General features: G+C 43.2%; 1 protein-coding gene across 4 annotated transcripts in view; it reads left to right on the top strand.

Moving 5' to 3' along the window:
* The window catches only part of INVS (inversin), a 168,238-nt gene that overhangs the window by 15,392 nt on the left and 131,063 nt on the right, over positions 1–21,783 (top strand). For 3 of the 4 annotated variants that reach the window (XM_077304617.1, XM_077304619.1, XM_077304618.1), the window contains exon 3: positions 4,423–4,589. The exons of the other annotated variant lie outside the window; for it this stretch is intronic. In XM_077304617.1, coding sequence (XP_077160732.1) covers positions 4,423–4,589 — 167 coding nt within the window. The remainder of the gene's footprint in view (positions 1–4,422; positions 4,590–21,783) is intronic. 4 annotated transcript variants of the gene reach the window in all.

A 21,783-nucleotide genomic window follows, 5' to 3' on the forward strand; every position in this document is an offset into this window, starting at 1 on the left:
GCCATGTGTGTGCGTGTGTATTTTACCTGTTCCTTTACCCTCACTTACGCATGCTGGCGTCTGAATATTTGAGTGATATACCTGAATGTTTAATTGATATGCATCAGGAAAAGAACTTGGCTTGGTTTTTTGTTCAGGACCTAGGATTTTTCATAGAAAGTTTCTGAGATAGTATAGAATTATATGGAAAGGGAAGGGGCTTTGAGCATCTTGGGGTGGTGCTGCTATCAAGAGAGAGACAGTGGGAGAACGGGGGAGCTAGAATGCATCTCACTGTATGTCATCCTCCTCTAACTTGGGTTGGACAATTGGAAGGTAAAGGAACAGGTTCAGTAGAGTGTTTTCATTTGGGGAGTTTATGCTCTTATGGAAGGACAACATCCAAGCAGCATAAATGACCTGAAAAGACATACTACTCAAATTTCAATACTGTCTAGATCTGCGTTTCAACAGACAGCACATGCCGAATGAAGGCAGTAGTGGCCGCAGGAGCAGGCAGACTAATAATCTCTCTCTAGTTGGAGCCATCTCAGTACTCTGCTCTGATTGTCTGACTATAAAGATTAGGGTGGGAGGCTGTTTCTTCACTTTCTGTCAAAGCCTCCTTACCTCCTCTGTTGAGAAGGAATGACTCTCTGTGCCTTTTCTGTCAGACTCACTGAAAGTGTGTCTTGCTTGCTTGGAGTGGACTGTCATCACCAAACAGTTTTGCTAGACAGCTAGCTCCGCAAAGTTACATATGATCTTCTGACTTTTTCCTTATTTCTGATAACACTACCCATCTGAACAGTTATGTAGACAGAAAAGATTAACAAAATAATTTAGGGGAGACAGTAGGAAAAGTGCGAATTTGCACGAACCTTTCTTTTATTATTAATGGCATCTGATGCAGGCCTGTTGTTATGCTCTGCTAACAATGTATCTAGTGGTAAAATTAGCTCATGTTTAAATATTTAGCACATTCTATCAGGAATGGTGAAGGAGTCTGCTATTCACTAATTAGGTTAATAATGCTAAACATGTTTTCCATATCTCCCGTTGAGTAGAGAGAGCAAGGTTCCTTCCCTTGCCATTACCAAATGGCTTTACTATGCAGCTAGGTTAATAAAATTGCAGGTGGTTTTCTGAATTCTGGTGTTTCTGGTAATGCTATGCAACTTTAAGGTAAAGGTTAAAGGTATCCCATGTGCAAGCACCGAGCCATGTCTGACTCTTGGGGTGACTTTACAGATCAGTAAATAATATTGATAAATATAGATACTGGAATTTGTCTGAACCTTTGCTTTTCTTGACTTATTATTGTTATAATATAGAGTGAGTGATACATTTATTTGTATATAGCCATAGGCCTTTACAAAATATACAAATTTATAAACAGTAAAATAGAATAAAAGAACTGTATAAAAATATAAAATTTAAGACCAAAGAACTGCAGATTCATACATGAGTACAAAGTGCAAGAGTATTAAGAGCTTGCCTTAACAGTGTTGGCCCTTATTTTCCTTGCAGCCAAAGCAAAAAGAGCGGTTTTATATGATACTTTATCAACCTGGTCAGATAAAAGATAGATTGTCTTTTCAGCAACAGAGAGCAAGTTAAAGCCCCTTAAAATATCGTTGAGGAATTTGGCCCTGGGTTGAGTGTAAAGTAGGCAGTCAAATATATAATGGGGTAAATCCTCCAGAGCTTGTGCACCACAGATACAAAAACGCTGCTTTTTTGGTTAAAATGGCCAGCTAAACCCTTTGTGGGCATCGTTTCAAATTGGAGTGATGTGAAAGCTGCTCTTTGTGGTTAGTAATCTTAATTAGGTAAGAGGATCTACGGTGGTCATATTTAAACTGCTTGAACCATGTTGCTGAGTTGATTTTCAAAATTTGCATTCTGTCTAGCTGGGCATCACTTTTGAAAATCCAGTCTCTAAGGTGAGAGTTATTAGCTGATGAATTTAGGAGGTCATTGGGGATGGAGTAACATGCATGAAGGCTATTGATAAGGCTATGCCGTGCTGGGTCCTTTGATGACATTATAGAATCATAGACTTGGAAGGGGCCATACAGGCCATCTAGTCCAACCCCCTGCTCAACGCAGGATCAGCCCAAAGCATCCTAAAGCATCCAAGAAAAGTGTGTATCCAACCTTTGCTTAAAGACTGCCAGTGAGGGGGAGCTCACCACCTCCTTAGGCAGCCTATTCCACTGCTGAACTACTCTGACTGTGAATTTTTTCCCCTGATATCTAGCCTATATCATTGTATTTGTAGTTTAAACAGAATTTAACACGTTACTTACTAGTATGTGAAATGCCTTGGAGTTGTAGTTCATGAACATCTGGAGGACCACAGGCTGACTACAAATAAAGACAGCAGTAACTGTAAGGCTAGGACTAATATGCAATGGGAACTGACTACATATTTCTTGAGATAATATCAGACTATACTATGTAAGGTATACTTGTATAGACGATGTATAGACTATGTAATAATAATTAGCTATCAGCTGGTCGCTTTCTTTTTCTCTTTCACCTTTCTGTAAATGCTTTATATAATAACTAGTAATAAAGCCCATTTGTAAAAATGAGCATGTGGAGGCTGGGGGCATTGCACTCAGAGAAGCTATGGGTGCAAGGATGGGGCTCGAGGAGGGCCCCCCCGGGCCCTGGCGAGGTGCATGTGTTGCGGAGGTGGTGGGAGGCGGGCCAGCTGGAGGGGAGAGACAAAGTCATGGGGCAGGCCTTGGAACCAGGGGCGGCTCTCCCGGCAACCTGGGCAGTGTTGGAGCGTGCAAGGCAAGCCGTAGCAGGCATCGGAGTGGAGATGCAGGTCAAGGGAGGGGCGGCCTTGGAGTGATCCATGGAGGGGTTGGGGCAAGATGGGCCTGGGACGGGGCAGGGCATGGCCCCCCCAGGGGCCGGCGAGGGCTGGGCGTTGGCGTGGTGGGCAGAGCCGGGGTGGCAGTGGAGGGGGAAGGGAAGGCATTGGGGAGGGGTGGGAGTCAGTCGCGGCTCCCCCAGCTACCAGCGAAGTAGCGTTGTCGACGATCATCCCTGCAGCAGGCGCTGGCGCGGGGACGCAGTCCCAGGAAGTGGGGGCAGAATTGCAACCCTTGCGCGTGCGCAGCAGGGCGCCGGCACAGGCGGGCCTAGGCCAGGGCGAGGCAGAGGTGGGCGCGTCCCTGGGCCGCTGGCCGTAGCAGCGGCAGTCGGGCCGTAACGGAGCGGTGGGCGAGGGAGGCAGCAAGAGAAGGCGGCGGCGGATGGCGTTCGGGGAGGCGGTGTCCTGGTGGGCAGGGAAAGGTAGTCGCTGCAGAGTGGGTGTGTATTGGGGGGGTTTGCGTGTTGGTCGGGCACATACCTCGGGCGTGTCGGCATGGACCTTGTCTTGGGAGGGGCGCAAGGTGGGCATCCCGAGGCAGCGGCAGCATCAGCTGCTGCCTCCAACAGACTGGCAATGGCAGCTGGCTGGGCACGGGACCGCGGGCAAATTTGGCACCTTGGCGGAAAGAAAGAAGCAGGGGCCTGCTTCTCCGCCCCCCCCCCCCCGGGAAAGGCATCGTTGGAGCGTGAGCGCAGAGGCGAGGACGTGTGCCTCGCCGGAGTGCAGAGCCGAAGACGGGCCAAGCAGCCAACAGGGAGGCGTGCTTTGCGCGCCTCCCAATTGGCCGCTTGGCCCCCGAGTGCCACTCGGAGAGGCGAATCAGGAGCCGCTTCACGGCTCCTGATTCGCCCCTCTGAGTTTTTATCATGGATGGCGCCTGCCCCATTCTCCTCCCAACTTGCCCTTAGGGCTTTATTACTACCACGGAGCGGTTTACAGATAATAATAATAAAAATTAAAAAATGAAATGCCTTGGAGTTTTGATATTTATTATTATTTATTTATTAAGGCATTTTTCCTGACTTTCCTCCTGTTTCAGATAGTCCTTGTGGAGGATCCCTTTAGAGGGTGGACTCTATGACATTGTGCCTTACAGAAGTCCCCACCGTCCCAAGGCTCCATCCCCAAATATCCAAGAGTGTCCCAACCTGGATCTGGAACCCTACCCACCCTCATCCTCCACTAGTGGCCAAAGGGGACCTGGAAACCCTATCTTCCAGCACCAGAAGAATGTGCTTGAACCCATGAAATAGGGCAGGGGTAGCCAACCTGTGGCCCTCCAGATGTTCATGGACTACAATTCCCATGAGCCCAGCCAATGTTTGCTGGCAGGGGCTCATGGGAATTGTAGTTCATGAACATCTGGAGGACCACAGGTTGACTACCCCTGAAATAGGGTACAAAAAAAGCGAGCAAAACTTAGGAATACAAATTGTAGAATTTTTTATTGTGTGCAATTTGTGTGCTACTTCCTTATTTATGTAGAAAATGTTCACAGGTAATCTTCTTTAAACCCAACGTTACTGTTGACTTTCCTACTGTTATAGGAAACCCAGATCTGAAAGATAAAGAGGACCAGTTTGGGAGAACACCACTCATGTACTGTGTGTTGGCTGATAGACTAGACTGTGCTGAGGCTTTGTTGAAGACAGGAATTGATGTCAATAAAGTTGATCATAGCCAGAGGACAGCTCTCCACCTTGCTGCGCAAAAGGTAAATAAAAGATAATCAGACATCTTCATCTGCTTCTCTGTAATCAAGGGCTATTTAGAGGATGTGTTTCTTAAACAGTATCCCAATTTCTCCCTCGTCATGCCAAAATTATTTGAAACTGAAAATACCTTAATTAAAAAAAAAAACATTGTTACCTTTGTCAGGAAAATCCTGTTGGCACATTCAAAAGTCCTTCTGGACTCTGAAAACACACATGCCCTTGGCAAGTGTCAGTCTGAATATGACCTGTTTTCCAGTTTGAGCCTTTGTCCACGCAACAACAGCCTGAGTGTAACAGCCTTCCTTCTTCCCTCTCTCATTCTGTTTGATGATCCTGCGTAGAGCAGGGGGTTGGACTAGATGGCCTATATGGCCCCTTCCAACTCTATGATTCTATAATGGGTGAGTGTCGATGGGCATGGCATTCTATAGCTGAGTGACAGCCAACTTGAATGCCTTTCAAGAACCAAGTCTTCTTCTTCTTCTTCGTCTTCGTCTTCGTCTTCGTCTTCTTCTTCTTCTTCTTCTTCTTCTTCTTCTTCTTCTTCTTCTTCTTCTTCTTCTTCTTCTTTCTTTGTACCCTGGCTGCCCCAATTTGGCACATATATTGTAAGCAAAGTATTCTCTGCCATGTTAGAGCGCATGATAAAACACAGGGGAGGGAGGCAATATCTTCAATGCACAGCACAGCCCATTTATGAACATCTTGAGCTATATCTGGGAGAACACTGAAGTGCCTATGTGATGTGCTTAGCAATGCAATGCTGTCAGAAGGCAGGTTGCATCAGCACCTATTTCCATGCAGTCATCAGAGTAGACCACATGAGCAGTGACTTTGGCTCCTTTTGCTCTCTCACAAGTGTATAAATGGTGCGACCTCTCTTTTGAATGGGTTTTAATAAAGTAGTTAGGAGACACGCACAGCTGTTGGCAACAGTAATATTTTATGCTCACGTAGCTGCATTCCATGGATATGAAACCACTGTGAAACCTGTGTGTGCATGCATTTGTGCATTCTGTATTGCTACAGTGAACTTGGGGGGGGGGGACTAAGAGTTTTGCACAGTGAAAATTCAGTAACTGAGTTTTTTTTAAATTGTAGCTGGAACATCCCTAATAATCTGTGAAGAGCTCATTATTTCTCCCTGTAATCCTATTTTGAGGTTTAATAATTTAAATGCCATGAGCTGAAATCTAGTATTCTAAATGAAAACCTGAACACAAGTTTTGTGTGTGCTTGCATGCAAATGATGGCTAAATATAGAAATCCTTGTTTTGGTTTGCTTTTGGGAGACTAAGAAGTCTAAAAACTCATGGGCATTTTTTTCAAATAGAAAAGAGCCATCAGGTCTTGGAGAAAATGGTTTAATTAACAATAGTTTTGCTAGAGCTCTGTTGTTCCATAGAATCATAGAATAATAGAGTTGGAAGGGACCTCATGGGTCATCTAATCCAACCCACTGCACTATGCAGGACACTCACATCCCTATTGCTCATCTACTGTAACCTGACACCCCTTTGCCTTCACAAAATCAGCCTCTCCATCAGATGGCTATCTAGCCTCTGTTTTAAAATTTCCAAAGATGGAGAACCCACCACCTCCCGAGGAAGCATGTTCCACTGAGAAACCACTATGTCAGGAACTTCTTCCGGATGTTTAGATGGAATTTCTTTTGAATTAATTTCATCCCATTCATTCTGGTCTGTCCCTCTGGGGCAAGAGAGAACAATTCTGCTCCATCCTCCATATGGCAGCCTTTTAAATACTTGAAGATGGTTATCAGATTCCCTCTCAGTCATCACCTCACTAGGCTAAACAGAAAAAGCTCTCCCAGCCTTTCTTCATATGTCTTGGTGTACAAACCCATCACCATCTTTATTGCCCTCCTCTGGACACGTTCCAGTTTGTCAAAATCCCTCTCTCAACTGGGGTGCCCAAAACTGAACACAGTACTCCAAGTGAGGCCGAACCAGAGCAGAGTACAGCGGTACCATCACCTCCTGTGATCTGGACACGATACTCAGTTTGATACAGCCCAAAAACCCATTTGCCTTTTTAGCCACTGAGTCACACTGCTGCTTCATGTTCAATGTATGGTCTACTATGACTCCTAGAATCTTTTCGCACTTGCTACAGCCAAGTCTCCCCCATCTTATATTGGTGCATTTGGTTTTTCCTACCTAAATGCAGAACTTTACATTTGTCCCTATTGAACTTCATTTTATTCAGTTTAGCCCATTTCGCAAGCCTATCAAGATCATCCTGTATTCTGTTGCTGTCTTCAGTTGTGTTTGCTACCCCTCCCAGTTTAATATTATCTGCAAATGTAATAAGTATCCCCTCTAATCCCTCATCCAAATCATTTATAAATTTGTTGAACAACACAGGCCCCAGGACAGATCCTTGGGGTACTCCACTTGTCACTCTTTTCCAAGAAGATGCTGAACCATTAACAAGTACCCTCTGGGTATGATTTGTCAACCAGTTATTGATCCACCTGACAGAATTAGGATCCATACTGCATTTTACCAACTTGTGAACAAGAATATAATGTGGAACTTTATCAAAAGCTTTACTGAAATCCAGATAAACTGTGTCCACGGCATTCCCGTGATCCTGCAAGGTAGTCACTTTTTCAAAAAACAGATAAGGTTGGTCTGACATGACTTGTTCTTGCGAAACTCGTGCTGAGTCTTAGAAATCACAGCTCTCAGTTCCAGCTGCTCAAGGATCGAGTGTTTGATTATTTTATATTATTATTATTTATATTGTACTCCTCAATTTTAGTATTCCAATTGTATTATCCCACCAAGTTTCTGTGATTCTTATTAGGTCATAGCCCCCATCCTCTGTTACGACTGCTAGTTCCTCTTGCTTGTTTTCCATTCTCTGTGCATTAGTGTAGAGACATCGTAGTCCATCCTTTGTGTGCCTCATGGTTTTGGTTTTTGAACTTCCTTGTAAGCTAGTAGTTCCCTGCTTATGTAACATTCCCTGTAGATTTGAGATCTTCTCATCTTCAGATCTTGCCATCACACCAAGTTCTGAATGTATGTCTCGCTCTTCTTGTATGTGTTTACTTAGGTTAGATTAAAAGTAAGCCCCATTTGGGAAAAGTGTTATTTTTACTTGCTATTTTCCTTTTCTTTCTTTTAGTTTTTATATCGTAATGAATCACTTTTTCTTATATTTTGTTTATGGCATTCCTGAGTCAGTCATTAATGACTAGTACTTATAAGAATGGGGTAGCAGTTAAGTAATGCTTTCTATTTGGCATTATAATTTGTAGTTTTTATTTTTGTGATAGTGATTACATAATTCCTCGATTACAATCTTAAACCATTACAAACCAATCATGAATGGTGGCTCTGGGCATGAATTGAAAAACAGTGAATTCCAGTGCTCCTGCACAGCCCCTCCACACAAACAAGAACTGTAATTAGCACTTTGAGTGCTGTGGTTGGTCATGAGAGAACAGGTATTAATTGGTCAGAACAAAAGTAGGAGAAAAAGTTTATATAAAAATTTGCATGCTATCTTTCCACCCAACTTAGGATCACCAAGGTGGAGAACAGTAAAAATTATATTACAATACAGATAAATATTGTGATCAGGGGAGGTTCCATATACTGGACAAAAGGCAGCACAATTGCTCCTGGAAAGTGTGTGGCTCTACTTGGGAAGGCAGTAGCAGCCTGCATGCACCACTGTAGGAGAATCTTGCCCCCCTCCTCGGTAGTGTTTGAGCACAGCAGCAGCAGCACGAGGGACAGCAAAGGCTTTGGATAACCAGATGCAAAGCAATAAAGGGGTTAAGAGAAGAAGGCTTGGAGAAGGGAGGGCAGTGCGGGACTTTGCCAGCATGAGTCAGATCCCAGGGATAAAACTGGAGCTTTCTGGCTGGGAGAGGCTGAGAAGGCTTAGAAAAGGGAGCAATGTCAAGGAAAAGCTGGCAAGTCAAGCCAGCCAGACTTTGGCAGTCCTGGTGGAACTGCCCCACAGAAGAGGTGCAGCCCATCCCCCTGAGATTTTAAAGGGGCAAAGCCGGTGGGGAAATTGTGCTTGTGTGGACTTTGCTCATTGCAATAAAGAGAAACTTGAGGAGCTCCACTGAGAGTTTAATTTATATAGTTAACAATTAAAACATAAGCACATAGACACACAAACAGGGAGGAGGACCAATCAGAGGTAGAGGAAATGTCAAACAAAACAAAGAGATCTTCATCCCCTGAGACAGTGATAGAGGGAGACAGACAAATCTCCTTGGAAAGAGTTCCAGAGTTTTGGTGCCATGACCAAGGAGACCCCTTCTCAAGTTCCTGCCCATCTAGCGTCAGATGATATGGACACCTGAAGGAGGGCCACTGAAGATAAGTGGTATGGGGGACAAGTTGGAACTTTCTAGTACCCCGTAGGGAAGGAGCCAAGCAGCATTCCTCAAGCGCCACCTACCTTTGAAGCGCCACCTACCTGAAACCTACCTTTGAAGTAAGATCAGAACTACCGAACATCCCCAAACTTTAAAGGAGGTCCTGAAGGCTAACTTTATTGATGTTATCAGATGCTGCCAAGAGGTCCAAAAGTCTGAGAGACCATAAAAGCTTTGATTTATGTACAGGTTGGTCTTGGCATTGAAAGTACCTTTCAATTTAAAGGGGAGAAAGTGGGGACAGCAAAGAAAACACTGAAATGCAATAAATTGCCAATGGCATTGTCCAAATTCTCCATTTTGAATGAATGAATGGACAAACGAGCAAATGATGGCCGTTGTGGACTCTCGTATGGAAGCAGCTATGTCAAGCTCAGTTATATTAAGGCTTTCATCCGAATGAGCCAACTCAGGGATGATTTCTGTAGCTAGAGAGGAAAGTTGCATTTTGACTTTTTCAAAATAAGATATATATAATGAAATTCTGCTTTAATCCAAATAAGCTATCAGTCTCTTCAAGTTTTCAGACACTGATATCTAGTTAAAAACTAACCTACCCTGGGGAAAGAACACAAATTGCCATAACACAGTTTTAACAAAGATCAGTTAAATGGTTTTAAAGTAGCATAGAAATATTAATTTTTCCCAGAGATGATTTTTTAAAAATCTCAAGTGTCATATTTTTTCTGCAGAATATTTATTACTCATGTTTACTCAAAAGGAAAAAGTCTGGCTGTAAGATGATCCCCCCCCCCCCGCAAAACAAAGAATTATTCACACAAAACATTTATTACTGGGTCTAACTTATTTGCAGAAGTAAGATGACCCCCTTTTCTTTTGGATGGTATTCCTAGGGGGAAAAGCTAGTTCTGCATTTGAGTCAATCCAGTAGTTCAGAAAAAGAATAGCCTCTGCACATCTAGTTTCCAGGAGCAGCCATGTTAGTCTGCACTAGAACTGTAGGGTTTGAGTCCAGTAGCTCCTGAGAGACAAACAAGATTTTTGGGATATAAATTTTTGGGAGTCCAAGCTCCCTTCATTAGCTTTGACCCTTAGAAGCTAATTCCCTGAATTTCTTGTTGGTTTCTAGGGTTCTGCTGCACTCAAATCTAACCTTTCTACTCCATGTCTTGGGAGCACAACCTGGGTCATTTCTCTGTTTGCACTTCGGCACTTACTATTTAACAAGGATGATATATGTTAAAATTCATTTGCCATTGCACTAAATAAGTTGCTCTCAGGCTGATATTTTCCTCTTGTGTCATTCTCTGTGAGCAAAAACTGGTTTGGGGGGTTTCTAGCTTTCAAAGCTGCCTACTTACTTCCTTTAATTTTAATCTGGCAAATGGGCCACACATTTGCCAGTATGAGTCCCTTCAAACTAAGTGACAAAGAAAAATCCCTGTGAGGAGGACTATAACTGTTAGCCATGCTTATCTGTTTGTTGATCCTGAAATTATAGGACAAAAATGGCATCTAAATCCAAATGACAGATAGGCATATCACCCAATGAGGAGCTGGCACATTTATTTTTGTTGTAGTCACTCGTTATTCTCAAGCCTTTGAGGTTCCCTAAAGTCACTATTCTAGATTCTTGCCATTACAAATATGGACATCTAAGGGGAATATTCTTATTCAAAGAATTTTAAAAGGCCAATTTTTGAAAGTTTTTTGGCACAAATTTTATTGTACGGTTACAATATGCCATAAATACTTATGTCAACATTTCATTTAATCGGTCCTTAACCAAAATCTTATTTTAATATGTAAAATAAATTCTGTTCTTTGCTCCCCACCCACAAATTCCTCATCTGGGAAGTTAATTTCCCTCGTTTGCTGTTTATGAAGGGCATCAGTGCAACCTAGTGGAGAGCTGAGACATCAGCATGTGCATGACTCGCATGTTTGTATTGACAAGTGGGTAGTCTGCTATTGACATCTCTGTCCCTTGGCAATACTTCTATCCCAGCTTACCCTTGCTGGTCAAATGCCTTAATTGTTCTGGCCTTTAATTCAGTCAAAGTTGGAGCAGGATTGGAAGAGAGGAGAGAAGGCATGGGGTCTAACTGAGCATCAAGCCGGAGCTGTGAAACTGCTGGCAACGATCAACCTGTCATAATGTTATGATTTGTTCATTTTTATACCATTTATTAGCCTTTCCTTGTTGTGCCATTTGGCCTCCAGGGCAGATAAAATTCTGTCTAATTTGGGAGGTTTGCTGCTGTCAGAGTGGCCTCCGCAGAGAAGGTGTTAGCTGCAGTGACAAATAATCAATAGCTGTCGTTGTCATGAGGAACGTGAGTAGTCGGGCCTTTCATCTGGAGGATTAGAGGTCTAATTGGATTGAGAATAGGGAGGGAGGGCCGTTGTACAAGCCTGTCAGCTCTGTGAAGCTGTCAAATGTCAGCCTTATTCATACTGCAAAGGAGGTGGATGGCTGGCTTTCACAGCTTGGGGGTGAAGTCATGCTGCAGCTTTTGAAAATGTAATAGACGAGAAAAATAAAATAGGCTAATGTATGCTGTGCCCTCTCTTTTGTGTGTGTGTGTGTGTTTAATTATACGTCTGTGTAGTTAATGAACCTGCATAACTTTAAATGATACTTTTTTGTTGTTTTTGGTGGGAAAGTCTGCTGACAACATAATACCCGTTCAGGCTGGTTATTTATGTCTTGAGTTAAAGCAATTTAACTACTCAGATGGGGCTTATAAATGTGAAAAATTCCAACTTGGAAGATAGTAAACAGCCATAAAGGAGACAAATGTCCTAGGAAAAAACAATAATGGAAAGATTTCTTTTAAAAACTATGGTTGCTGCTGACAGCTAGCAGTGACTGTGCAGGCCCTTAGCTGGTATTAACTGTGATGTGCTACTACAAGGCTCACCCAGAATTCACTATTGCATTGTACTGGGAGGCTTGTGAAAGTGTGTCCCTGTTCTTTTGGTGCTATTTGAAGAAAGATTTATTTTTGTTCTTGTGGAGTCCAATCTGTGCAAAGTTAATAAAGAAATAATCTGCTAGGAAAAATGGTTTAATAGGTTTATGATTAGAATGTTTAACTTAATAGCTCACAGGATTAGATTTTTTAATGAGCTCTAACTTCTTCAATTTAAAAGGTATTAAGGTGTTTTTCTCAATATCCATCTTTTATTTAGTCTGCACCTGCTATGTCCATTTCAACCCTAAATTATTGGTCAGCAGGGAAGTGGCAAATTCTGTAGTGTTCTTCCCAGTTCTCCCTCCCCCGATTAGCTGCCTAATACAGGGTAGAATGCTTGTGGTACAGGACTGTACCATATCCAAATGTATCTGTAGGATTGTCTGAATACTTCTTTGTTACTTAAAGTGGAGCAGTAAAATCTTCCACCGCATTAAGGCTTCAGGGTCATGTAGAAATTTGGAATAAAAATATCTATTGTATGAAAAAAATCATGCAATTAGTCTGAGTGTGTCCACGTAAAGGCATATTTTAATTATTTACCTGTAGGCCAGTGCAATTAATTCAGCAACAGTATTTTTGGGGCTGATTCAAGTGTCTTTGCCATATAGACAGATTAAAGTATTGCACAAGAGGTTGGACTAGATGGCCTGTATGGCCACTTCCAACTCTATGATTCTATGATTGTCCAGAATGCATGGGAAGAGAAGGGTCTTCCTTCTCAGGTGTGCATGCTCTAACCCTTTCTTGAACAGAGCTGTCCGACTAGTTGACTACTGTTTTGACAGGTCAGCTCTGAACATACTAACCAGTTTGGGCTTATCCATTCACAGTAGATGAAATTTCAAACAGAGTTGTATGTTACTTTGGGAAATGTATTCTTAAATGGAGGAGTGGAGGGAGGCATTGGTGGAGGAAAATCAGCAGCAAAGAGAGGTGGTGAACCCTTCCTGGATCTACCCATTTAGCACTAAACACCTGAGCTCAGCTAAGAGACAACCAACATGGGAGAAACAGTGGGAAAGGGAAGAGTTGAGCATTGTACTCCAACCCTGTAATTCTTCCCTTTAAATTTCCCCCTTACTCTGATGTTATGAGTCAGTAGTTTAAACTTTAGAGAGAGCCCCTTCAGTTGATATTATAGTTGTAGCATGTATCCATTAATTCAGTAATCGATGGCCAGTAACAAAGCCAAACTGCTTTAAATCATGAGACTTGTATATAATAATAGTTTTAGTACCCTTTTAAAAGTAGTGACTAGCATTTTTGACTGGGCCCGGAAGCAATTTGCCAGCTATGGTTCTTTCAAAACTGGTGAGCTACCTTCCCTACCACAGTGACCTTTTTATTTACAATATTAAACCCATTTCTCTTGCAAAGCAGGCCTCAAAGTGGCTTACAATTCTAAAAACACAAACAACAATCTCAGTACAATGGAGACAAAAGTCCCTGTCTTATACCAGACAGATCTTGTTGCAAATTTTAAAAATCTTACTATTTGTAGAGTCAGAAGCTACCCACTTGAAAGAAGTTTGTAATGATGTTAGCTTGAGTGACAGAAGGGGGTAGAGATGTCTACTTGTGAAGATGGTATGCTAGCAAACAAAAGAGTAGGCGGGGGAAATCAAAGGTTGTCCTTGTATAGACATATGTCATATAGATTTTTTAATAGGCATGAGGGACTAAAATCAGGGCTGCTTTAGTATGTAAACCAGAGTCACTGTGAAACATCAATGTTTTTTTTTAATACACATTTAAAGAATGGAATTACTATGATTGTGAAAACTACCTGTGCCATCTCTGGCCTTAACAGATGCTTTGTGAGTGTTTGAGGGTTCTTATGGGAGATTTTACACTCGGGGCTTGCCTGTAGACAGGATCTACCCCATTCTCATTCAGAGCAACTCCAGCACTTTGAATTATGCCCTGAAACTATCTTCAGTTCAATGTAGACCTTGGACCATTGACAATACGTGTCCATTATGGCATAGCCTGAAGTTTTTCAAAGGCCTCTGACAGTCAACACATTCCTGTGATCTGGTCTAGACATACCTGAGACACGGTCATTCCTTTCCAGGCATGGTTGCAGTTAAGGACCCACCAGATTTTTATACAGTTTACTAATTGATAACTTGACAGCTACTAGTACTGATAACTTTTGTTCTCCTGTAACCAAGTTTCTTGAAGGCCAAAAACTTATAACCTCCTAAAAAATTTTAAAATCCTGATGATTCAACTTATTCCCCTACCCCCCAAGATTCCAAGATAATAATTGTAATTTTTAATCTGATCTTTCAATTCTTTCTAACTTTTGTTTAGTATCACAGATCTAGTCAAAGTGCCATCTAAAGTTCTGATTTGTCTTTCAACAGAAATAGGTTTGCCAGCTCTGGGTTGGGAAATAACTGGAGATTTTGGGGGTGGAGCCTGAGGAGGGCAGGGATTGGTGAGGGCAGGAACCTCAGCAGGGTATAATGCTATAGAGGCCATTCTCCAAAACAGCTATTTTCTTCAAGGTCTCCAATCTTGGTCATCTGGAGATCAACTTAATAGTGGGAGATCTCCAGGTACCACCTATAGCTTTACCTATATCTTCATATTGCCCTACACTAGCAATCATTGGTTAGTTAATTAGCCTACAGCACCAAAGTCCCCTTTCTCAGTGATTTTTGTCAGTACTTGAGAAGCTGTTCCTTTATATGCCGGTGAGTTGTTCATGCTGACAGTCAAGTCGAATGCTGCTGCATTCGTGAAACAATTAAATGCCCTATCTTTTTATAGTAAGGTGGCCTATATGTTGATATTTCAGTGAAAGTGAAATAGTGGATATTTTTGTGGTTACCTCACTTGTAATAAATTCAGATTCAAATGGGTAGTCATGTTGGTCTGAAGTAGCACAATAGAATCAGAGTCCAGTAGCACCTTTAAGACCAACAAAGATTTATTCAGGGTGTGAGCTTTAGAGTGCAAGCACTCTTCATCAGAACTCCTTACGTGACTGTGGGAATACATAGCAAAAATTAATTCTGTTACATTAGTAAACTGTGTCACACATCCAAATACAACCAATGATAATTCTTAGCCAGAACAGCCAATCAATCCCTTTGAAATTCAGTTGTTATTCACACAAACATCTTTAACCGCTCCTAGTGGAGCGGATAAAATAAAACAGTAAGGGCCCTGAAGGCGGGCCCTGTCCGGGATGAGGAAGGGTGCCTATAGGCCCCCCGATTGTCAGTCTGCCGTCAAGCGCCTTCCAATCCGCCCCCCTATGAGTTCGGCCGCATGCAGCCGAACGGCACCATTATTTGCCTGGGTCGGGAGACGGCAGGTCGCCGCCTGCCCAGCCGCCCAGGATGCCCCAGTGGCGGAGGCTGCAACACCGCCGCCCCCAGCAGCCGCCACCGCCAGCAGGACACCTCGCCGCGCAGCCGCACATGCCAGACCGGCCCGCGGAGGAACCTCGAGCCAGCAGATGCGGCGGCAGCGGCACGGCCCGCCTCGCCTGCCGGCCAGCAGCCACTATCGCTAGCAGGACGCCTCGCTGTGCGGCCGCACCGCCGGGAGCAGCCCATGGACCCACCTGGAGCTGCCAGACGCAGCGGCGGCGCTGCCCGCCCCGCCCGCACACCGGATGCCTCGCCTGCCAGCCCACACTGCCAGCAGTGGCCGGCCGCGCACAGGACAGGAGCAGCGGCTGCGGCTACGGGGCTTCGGAGCCGGTGGTGGAGGCTCAGCACGCGCCCACGGCCACCACGACACTGGCCCCGCCCGCTCCTGAACACCCGGCCCGCCCACTGACTCCGTGCCCTCCAACTCGCCACCATTTACTCCCTCGCCACCTCACAGGTAAGCCGCTGGGGGGGGGTCCAAGGACGAGCAGCCCAGCGCTCACAACCCTCCCCACACCCGGCTTCACCTCCGGGGCCTTGCCCTGCCACGCCGCTTAGCCGCCCCACCAACCTCCAGAGCCCCGCTAGCGCCCGCTGTATTTGGACTGCAGCAGGCTTATTTGCTAGCGGAAGAAATAAAACTGTTTGTGAAAGTGATCAAAGGCTATCATATCACCATATGTTGCTTGCCCCATCTGTTCCCATACCAGTGTGAAACATTCTTACAAGGTAATTGTCGGTAAGATAATTACTCCTCAACAATCCAGCAGACTGATTTTCTCTTTCAGAATGATCGTTGGATGTGTGAGCATTTACTGCAGTCTTTGTGGAACACTATATAACGAATTTATTACAATAGAATCAGAATCTAGTAGCACCTTTAAGACCCACAAAGATTTATTCAGGGCGTGAGCTTTTGAGTACAAGCACTCTTCATCAGACATGACCGTGGAAAGAGAAAATCAGTCTGCTGGATTGTTGAGGAGTTTTCTATCATGTGCCTGATCATGTACTCAAGATGGTAATTTGAATCAAAACTTAGGCAGATAGGATGTCTTCAGCCTGCAGTGCTATGACTATAAAAGGTATTTGAAAATAAATTCTGTTTTTATGGTGCTGCCACAAACTCTGGAGGTGCTAATTTGTCTCTCTGTGTTTCTGTAAAAATGTTATATGAATGATGTCACTTATGAGGCAGACAAGATCCATGAGTGAATTTTGAGGTTTCAAGAAAGCTGATTTTTGTGTGTGTGAAGATTAGCTGAGCTCAATGTGCCAGTGTGGTATAGTGGTTAGTGTTGGACTAGGATCTGGGAGAGCCAGGTTCAAATAACTCCTCTTCCATGAAAGCATTCTGGATTTCCTTGGGCAAATCACTTTTAATGGGTACCCAAAACAGTAAATTCTCTTCCTTATGCATCCTCACAACAACCTTGTGATCTTGGGTTTATTTTAAGCATTAGGGGGTAACTCTCCCAAATACCCTTTGAAACAAATATGGATTTGAATTCAGGAAGAGCTTATGTATTTATATCTTCTGCCTTAGATATGTGGAAGATCAATTGTTTTATTTTTTTATTTATAATTGGATTTTATTTATTTATTTATTTATTTATAATTGGATTCGCCAAAAGGTCTCACGGCGGTTCACAATAAAATATAAAATCAAAGTAAAATCCCATAAAATCCCATAAATACCCCATTATTACAATAAAAAACGGCATTCTATTCTATAACTTTCCCCATTTTCCCCGCTTGTTCAGAGAGAGGTTGGGTGTTAATCCTGTAAGAGAGAGAGGAGAGAAAGGCTGGCCGATGGATTAGGGATCTTGGATGGAACCCGGGCTCTGCCCTGGCCTCAACCATATGCCTGGCGGAAGAGCTCCATCTTACAGGCCCTGCAGAAAGACGGTCGTTCCGACAGGGCCCTTAGCTCCTCCGGGAGCTCATTCCACCAGGTTGGGGCCAGGACCGAAAAGACCCTGGCCCTGGTCGAGGCCAGGCGAACGTCCCGGGAGCCCAGGACAGTCAGTAGATTCATACCCGCAGAACGGAGAGCCCTGCGGGGGGGGGGGGGGAGGCACAAGCAACCAAACGGTTGCCTAAAAGCTGCTGCCTAAACTGCTCTAAAAGCAATGGAGAAAAATGAGCTGGCAAAGATTACATGGAAGCCAAAACATTTACTGCAGTTCCCAAGAAGCAGACTGAAATGGAAGCAGCCAATTTTTGAGATAAGTTGGGCAGAGGCTCTTAAGCAGAAAGCAGGGCAAAGAAAAGAAAGCTTACACTAGCTGTGATCGGTGAGCTCAGAAGTCAGAGGTCCATTTTCCTTTTGAAAACTACACTGAGAAATGGCCTCTCTTCCCTCATGTTGGTACTTGTTCCCTTTCACTATACTCCGCTTGATAGCTTAGTTTATTCCTATGGAAACCAAGTGAACAAAGCCAAGGTTGCCGTGGGCACTTGGAGGGAAAATATTGTAACAACTCAACCATGGAGCTGCTAAAGATGCTGCCTTGTTTTCAGTGAAACCACAGTTGATCACCAGAACAGGTTTCAAGTCACAGAGGATGTTCTTGGCTGACTCTCCGCCTTAGATGTTTTGCCAGATAGATGGGCATTTCAGACTTGGAAACTGGCAAATAAAGTTGCTATTCAGCTGAGTTTTCTTTTGTGAGTTTCTTTGGAATCTAGGATGGTAAAAGTGATGTTGCCAAATGGGTACTTTTGTTAAGATTTAAGTCCAATGTCAAGATTTATGGTATTGCTGAAAGGGATTATCAGCACTGGAATATTTGCATTTCCTAGGCAATGTACTCTAGAGGAGTTGCCTTATCCCTGTCAAGTGCTGAAGGGAAGGTGGCAGGAAAGGAACCTTTTTAGGACAGTTCTGCTAGTTATGTAAATGCAGATTCATTTGCTATTTAAAATGGCACATGATAGTGATTTTGCTCAAAGATTCTTCATTCTGTCAACCTTACTCGCTTCACTGTCTGTGCCCAAAATGTCAACCTCACAAGGATCCATGCAAGCTCACAATGGTAGAGATGATCCTTATCCTAGATAGCATTGCCAGCTCAACCCTAAACATAGTTTATGTAGAAATAAAGGTGGACTTGGGTATTAATGTACTTTGCATAGCACTATTTTTTAGTGATGGAAAGGTGGTTTCAAGCAAGGGGAAGAGAAGATAGGAACACATGAAGTTATGCAGAAATTGACCCATCAAGGTTTATATTGTTTACTCAGACTGCCAGCAGCTCAGCGGCTGTCCAGTGATCTCAGAGCAAGGTCTTTCACATCACCTGCTACCGCTAACTCATCCTTAACTGGAGACGACAGGGGTTGAAACTGGGACCTTTTACATGCCAAGCAGACACTCTACCACTGAGCCATGGACCCTCCCACAAAGGGATCATACCCAGCAAAAGAGAATGGGATTTCTCTGACGACTTCTCTCTTAGGACTTCCCGTAATAAATAATAATCACTACATTTCACAACAAAGAGTTGGCCCCTGTGTCCATAGCCAGATTTGAGCTATTAAGCAAATCATGACTATTACACAAGATTCTAGAACCTGGAAGATGCCTCCGGTTTACAGAAAAATATTTAAAAATATTAATTTTGGGGTAGCCACACCAAGATAATAAAACACAAACCAACAGAAATCTGACACTTTAGGGATGCAAGAAAGCTCAAGGAAGAAGCAATGGTGAGCAGGAGAGGGATGAGATGAAGAGGGGGCAGGAGGGGGGGGGAGAGTCAAAGCCAGCAGGGAGGAGGAGGAAGAGAAAAATAAAGTTTCCCCTCCACTGTGATTTTTCAAAGGTCCTATAATAAACAACAATATGAATAGTAATAATTATTGCAGCAATCTGAAAAAATAGGAAAAGTTAATTTATTCATACTTTTATTATGAAGGAAGTAAATCAGGAAACCTAAAAAGCGATCACTACAAATTAATGGCGTCATATAGTATTTTTTTAAATTAAGTCAACAAACAGAATGTAAACTCAAACAGATTAATTATTATTATCTTATATGAAGTTGGTAAAAGTAGAAACTTGATTCTTAACATATATTTGGCATAAAACATCTACTCAGTATGAAGCTTGAATTTCAAAAATTCTTGCAGTCAGGAAGGTTTTAAAACAGCACCTAAAATTAGATCCCAAAATAATTACCCCCAAATGCAAAAGTTACCACAGAAACCATTGCCCACATGGACAAATCAGGCTTCCTAGCTGAATGTGGATCCATGAGTCCTGATCTGGAAGGGCAGCTAAACCTGCCAATAAGGTAGACCGGACACTACTCCTTCTTTCTTGTTAATATTGAATTTTGAAATGGAGACCATTTCCTCCATAATCTGTGTACCTAAGGCAGGGGTAGTCAAACTGCGGCCCTCCAGATGTCCATGGACTACAATTCCCAGAAGCCCCTGCCAGCATTCGCTGGCAGGGGGCTCCTGGGAATTGTAGTCCATGGACATCTGGAGGGCCGCAGTTTGACTACCCCTGACCTAAGGCAAGCCTCCTAATTTGAGCCACTTGGTTAGCATGCAAAAAGAATTGGCTGTATGGAGCAAAAAGATGAATGCCCCTTGAGTTTTTGGGTGCCGTTTTGATTGCCAGATGAAGGCTGGCAGTACTGAATTCAAACTTTGCAAAAATACACACTAAAGATGTCCTATTCAAATTTATTTTAATACAGCACTGCGGCCAGATAAAACAAATAGCAAGAAAAAACATTTCAGAATAGCAAATTGCATAATCAGGGAGTCAGTACAAAATTTAAAATATATAAAATTGTATAATTGATGGGTACATTATAAAAAATGCACATTAAAATTCCTCTAAAAATCTTCACTTAAGCTTAGGTTGTCTTTCCCGTGTGCTAAGCACATGCACACAAAATGTGGCAACCTGCTTAATAATATGGCCCCTACTATTCCACATGAGGAATTTTACTTTTTCTTTGTTTGAGCTGATGGAGGAATTCCTGAGTAATGGGAGGATGAATTTATTTCTTGCAGAGCTGAAAGTAGGGCACCTTAAGAGGACGTGTTCGATTGACTCTGTCTCCCCGGAATTACAGGGGCAAAGTCTTTCAGCTAATGGGGTTTTCTTGAAGCGACCCACCAGCATGGCAGAATGTAATGCAGAGCATCTAGCTAGTGTGAATGCTCTCCTATAGTATTTTGTTTCCAAATAGGAGAGATAGTGTCAGGATCAGTGCCTGTTCTCTTCCATGAATTGTCTATTGACAGGGGTGACTCCATTTGTATTTCAGTACATCTCTCCTTATAGTTCGTGTAATCCAATTCTATTCTCTGTTCCCATGTTATCATGCTTTGTAGTGCCTGCTCTGAATTGTTTGTACTTTGATCTTTGCCTGCTCGCTCTGCATATTGTAACAACAACATAGTAACAGAAACCCTGGGGTGCCTGTGAGTGCTTTATCTTGTCGCTGGTGCCGGCCAGCCCAAGGACGTGCGAATTGTAGCACCTCTGGCAGGAAGCCTGGGATGGCACCTGGGAGAGGGACTGCCCCTCCCCTGGGAACACTCAAGTTTTGGGCGGGAGAATTGTATTGATAAGTGCTTGCAGTTCTGTTGCTTGGCAGATTTGACTTCTCGAGTTATAGTGACTAGAGCTAACTTCCATTAAAGCTTTCTTTTCACAGAAGTTTTGTTGTGAGTTCTTTTAGCACTTGACAGAGTCTGCTTAGGCTTGAATATATCTGGATCACAGTGGTGCACCATACCTAGGTGAGCAAGAAAGGTCTGTTTGACGCTCTGTGTCCTCAATCCTTTATTTCACTACAATTTTCGCCTGATCGTAACCTAACCCGAGTAGTGAAAGTGAGGAAAAGCCTAATTTTATAATTTCCCTCTTGGTGGCCAACAGCGACTGGGATTTAAAATTGTCACAGGATGAATGTATTTCTTTATGAATTTCTTTATGAATTTATTTCACAGAGGATGAATTTATTACAGAGGATTGAAGGAAGTAAACCAGCTGTGGCCCAGTGCGCCTTTAACCATAGGGAGATGGATGAAATTACTGCTTTCACTTTGAATTTTGGAAACCCTGTTTCTAGGCGTATCCATGAGTTCAAAACACAGTTTGGAACCTGAAGTAACGCTCTAAGAAATTTTGTTTGAACCCGTTCAAGTGGGGCAAAGCAAGAGGTTGGTGGCCCGTACACCATTTGAGCAATTGTCTTAGCTTGGAAGAGTTTGAGTGCTGCTGGAACAAAACAGGCTCCATTGGAGCGATGGAATTTGAGTATATTGAGGGCACTTCTCTCCCCTATGTTCGCAAGCTGTCTACAGTGTTTGTGCCTTGATCCTGAAGCCTGAAAAGTAACTCCCAGGTATTTGAAGGACTTCAACTATTCTAACCTATTTCCGGCTAAGCGCCAGGTCC

This window comes from Paroedura picta, chromosome 11 (genome assembly GCF_049243985.1).
Source record: "Paroedura picta isolate Pp20150507F chromosome 11, Ppicta_v3.0, whole genome shotgun sequence".
NCBI lineage: Eukaryota > Metazoa > Chordata > Lepidosauria > Squamata > Gekkonidae > Paroedura > Paroedura picta.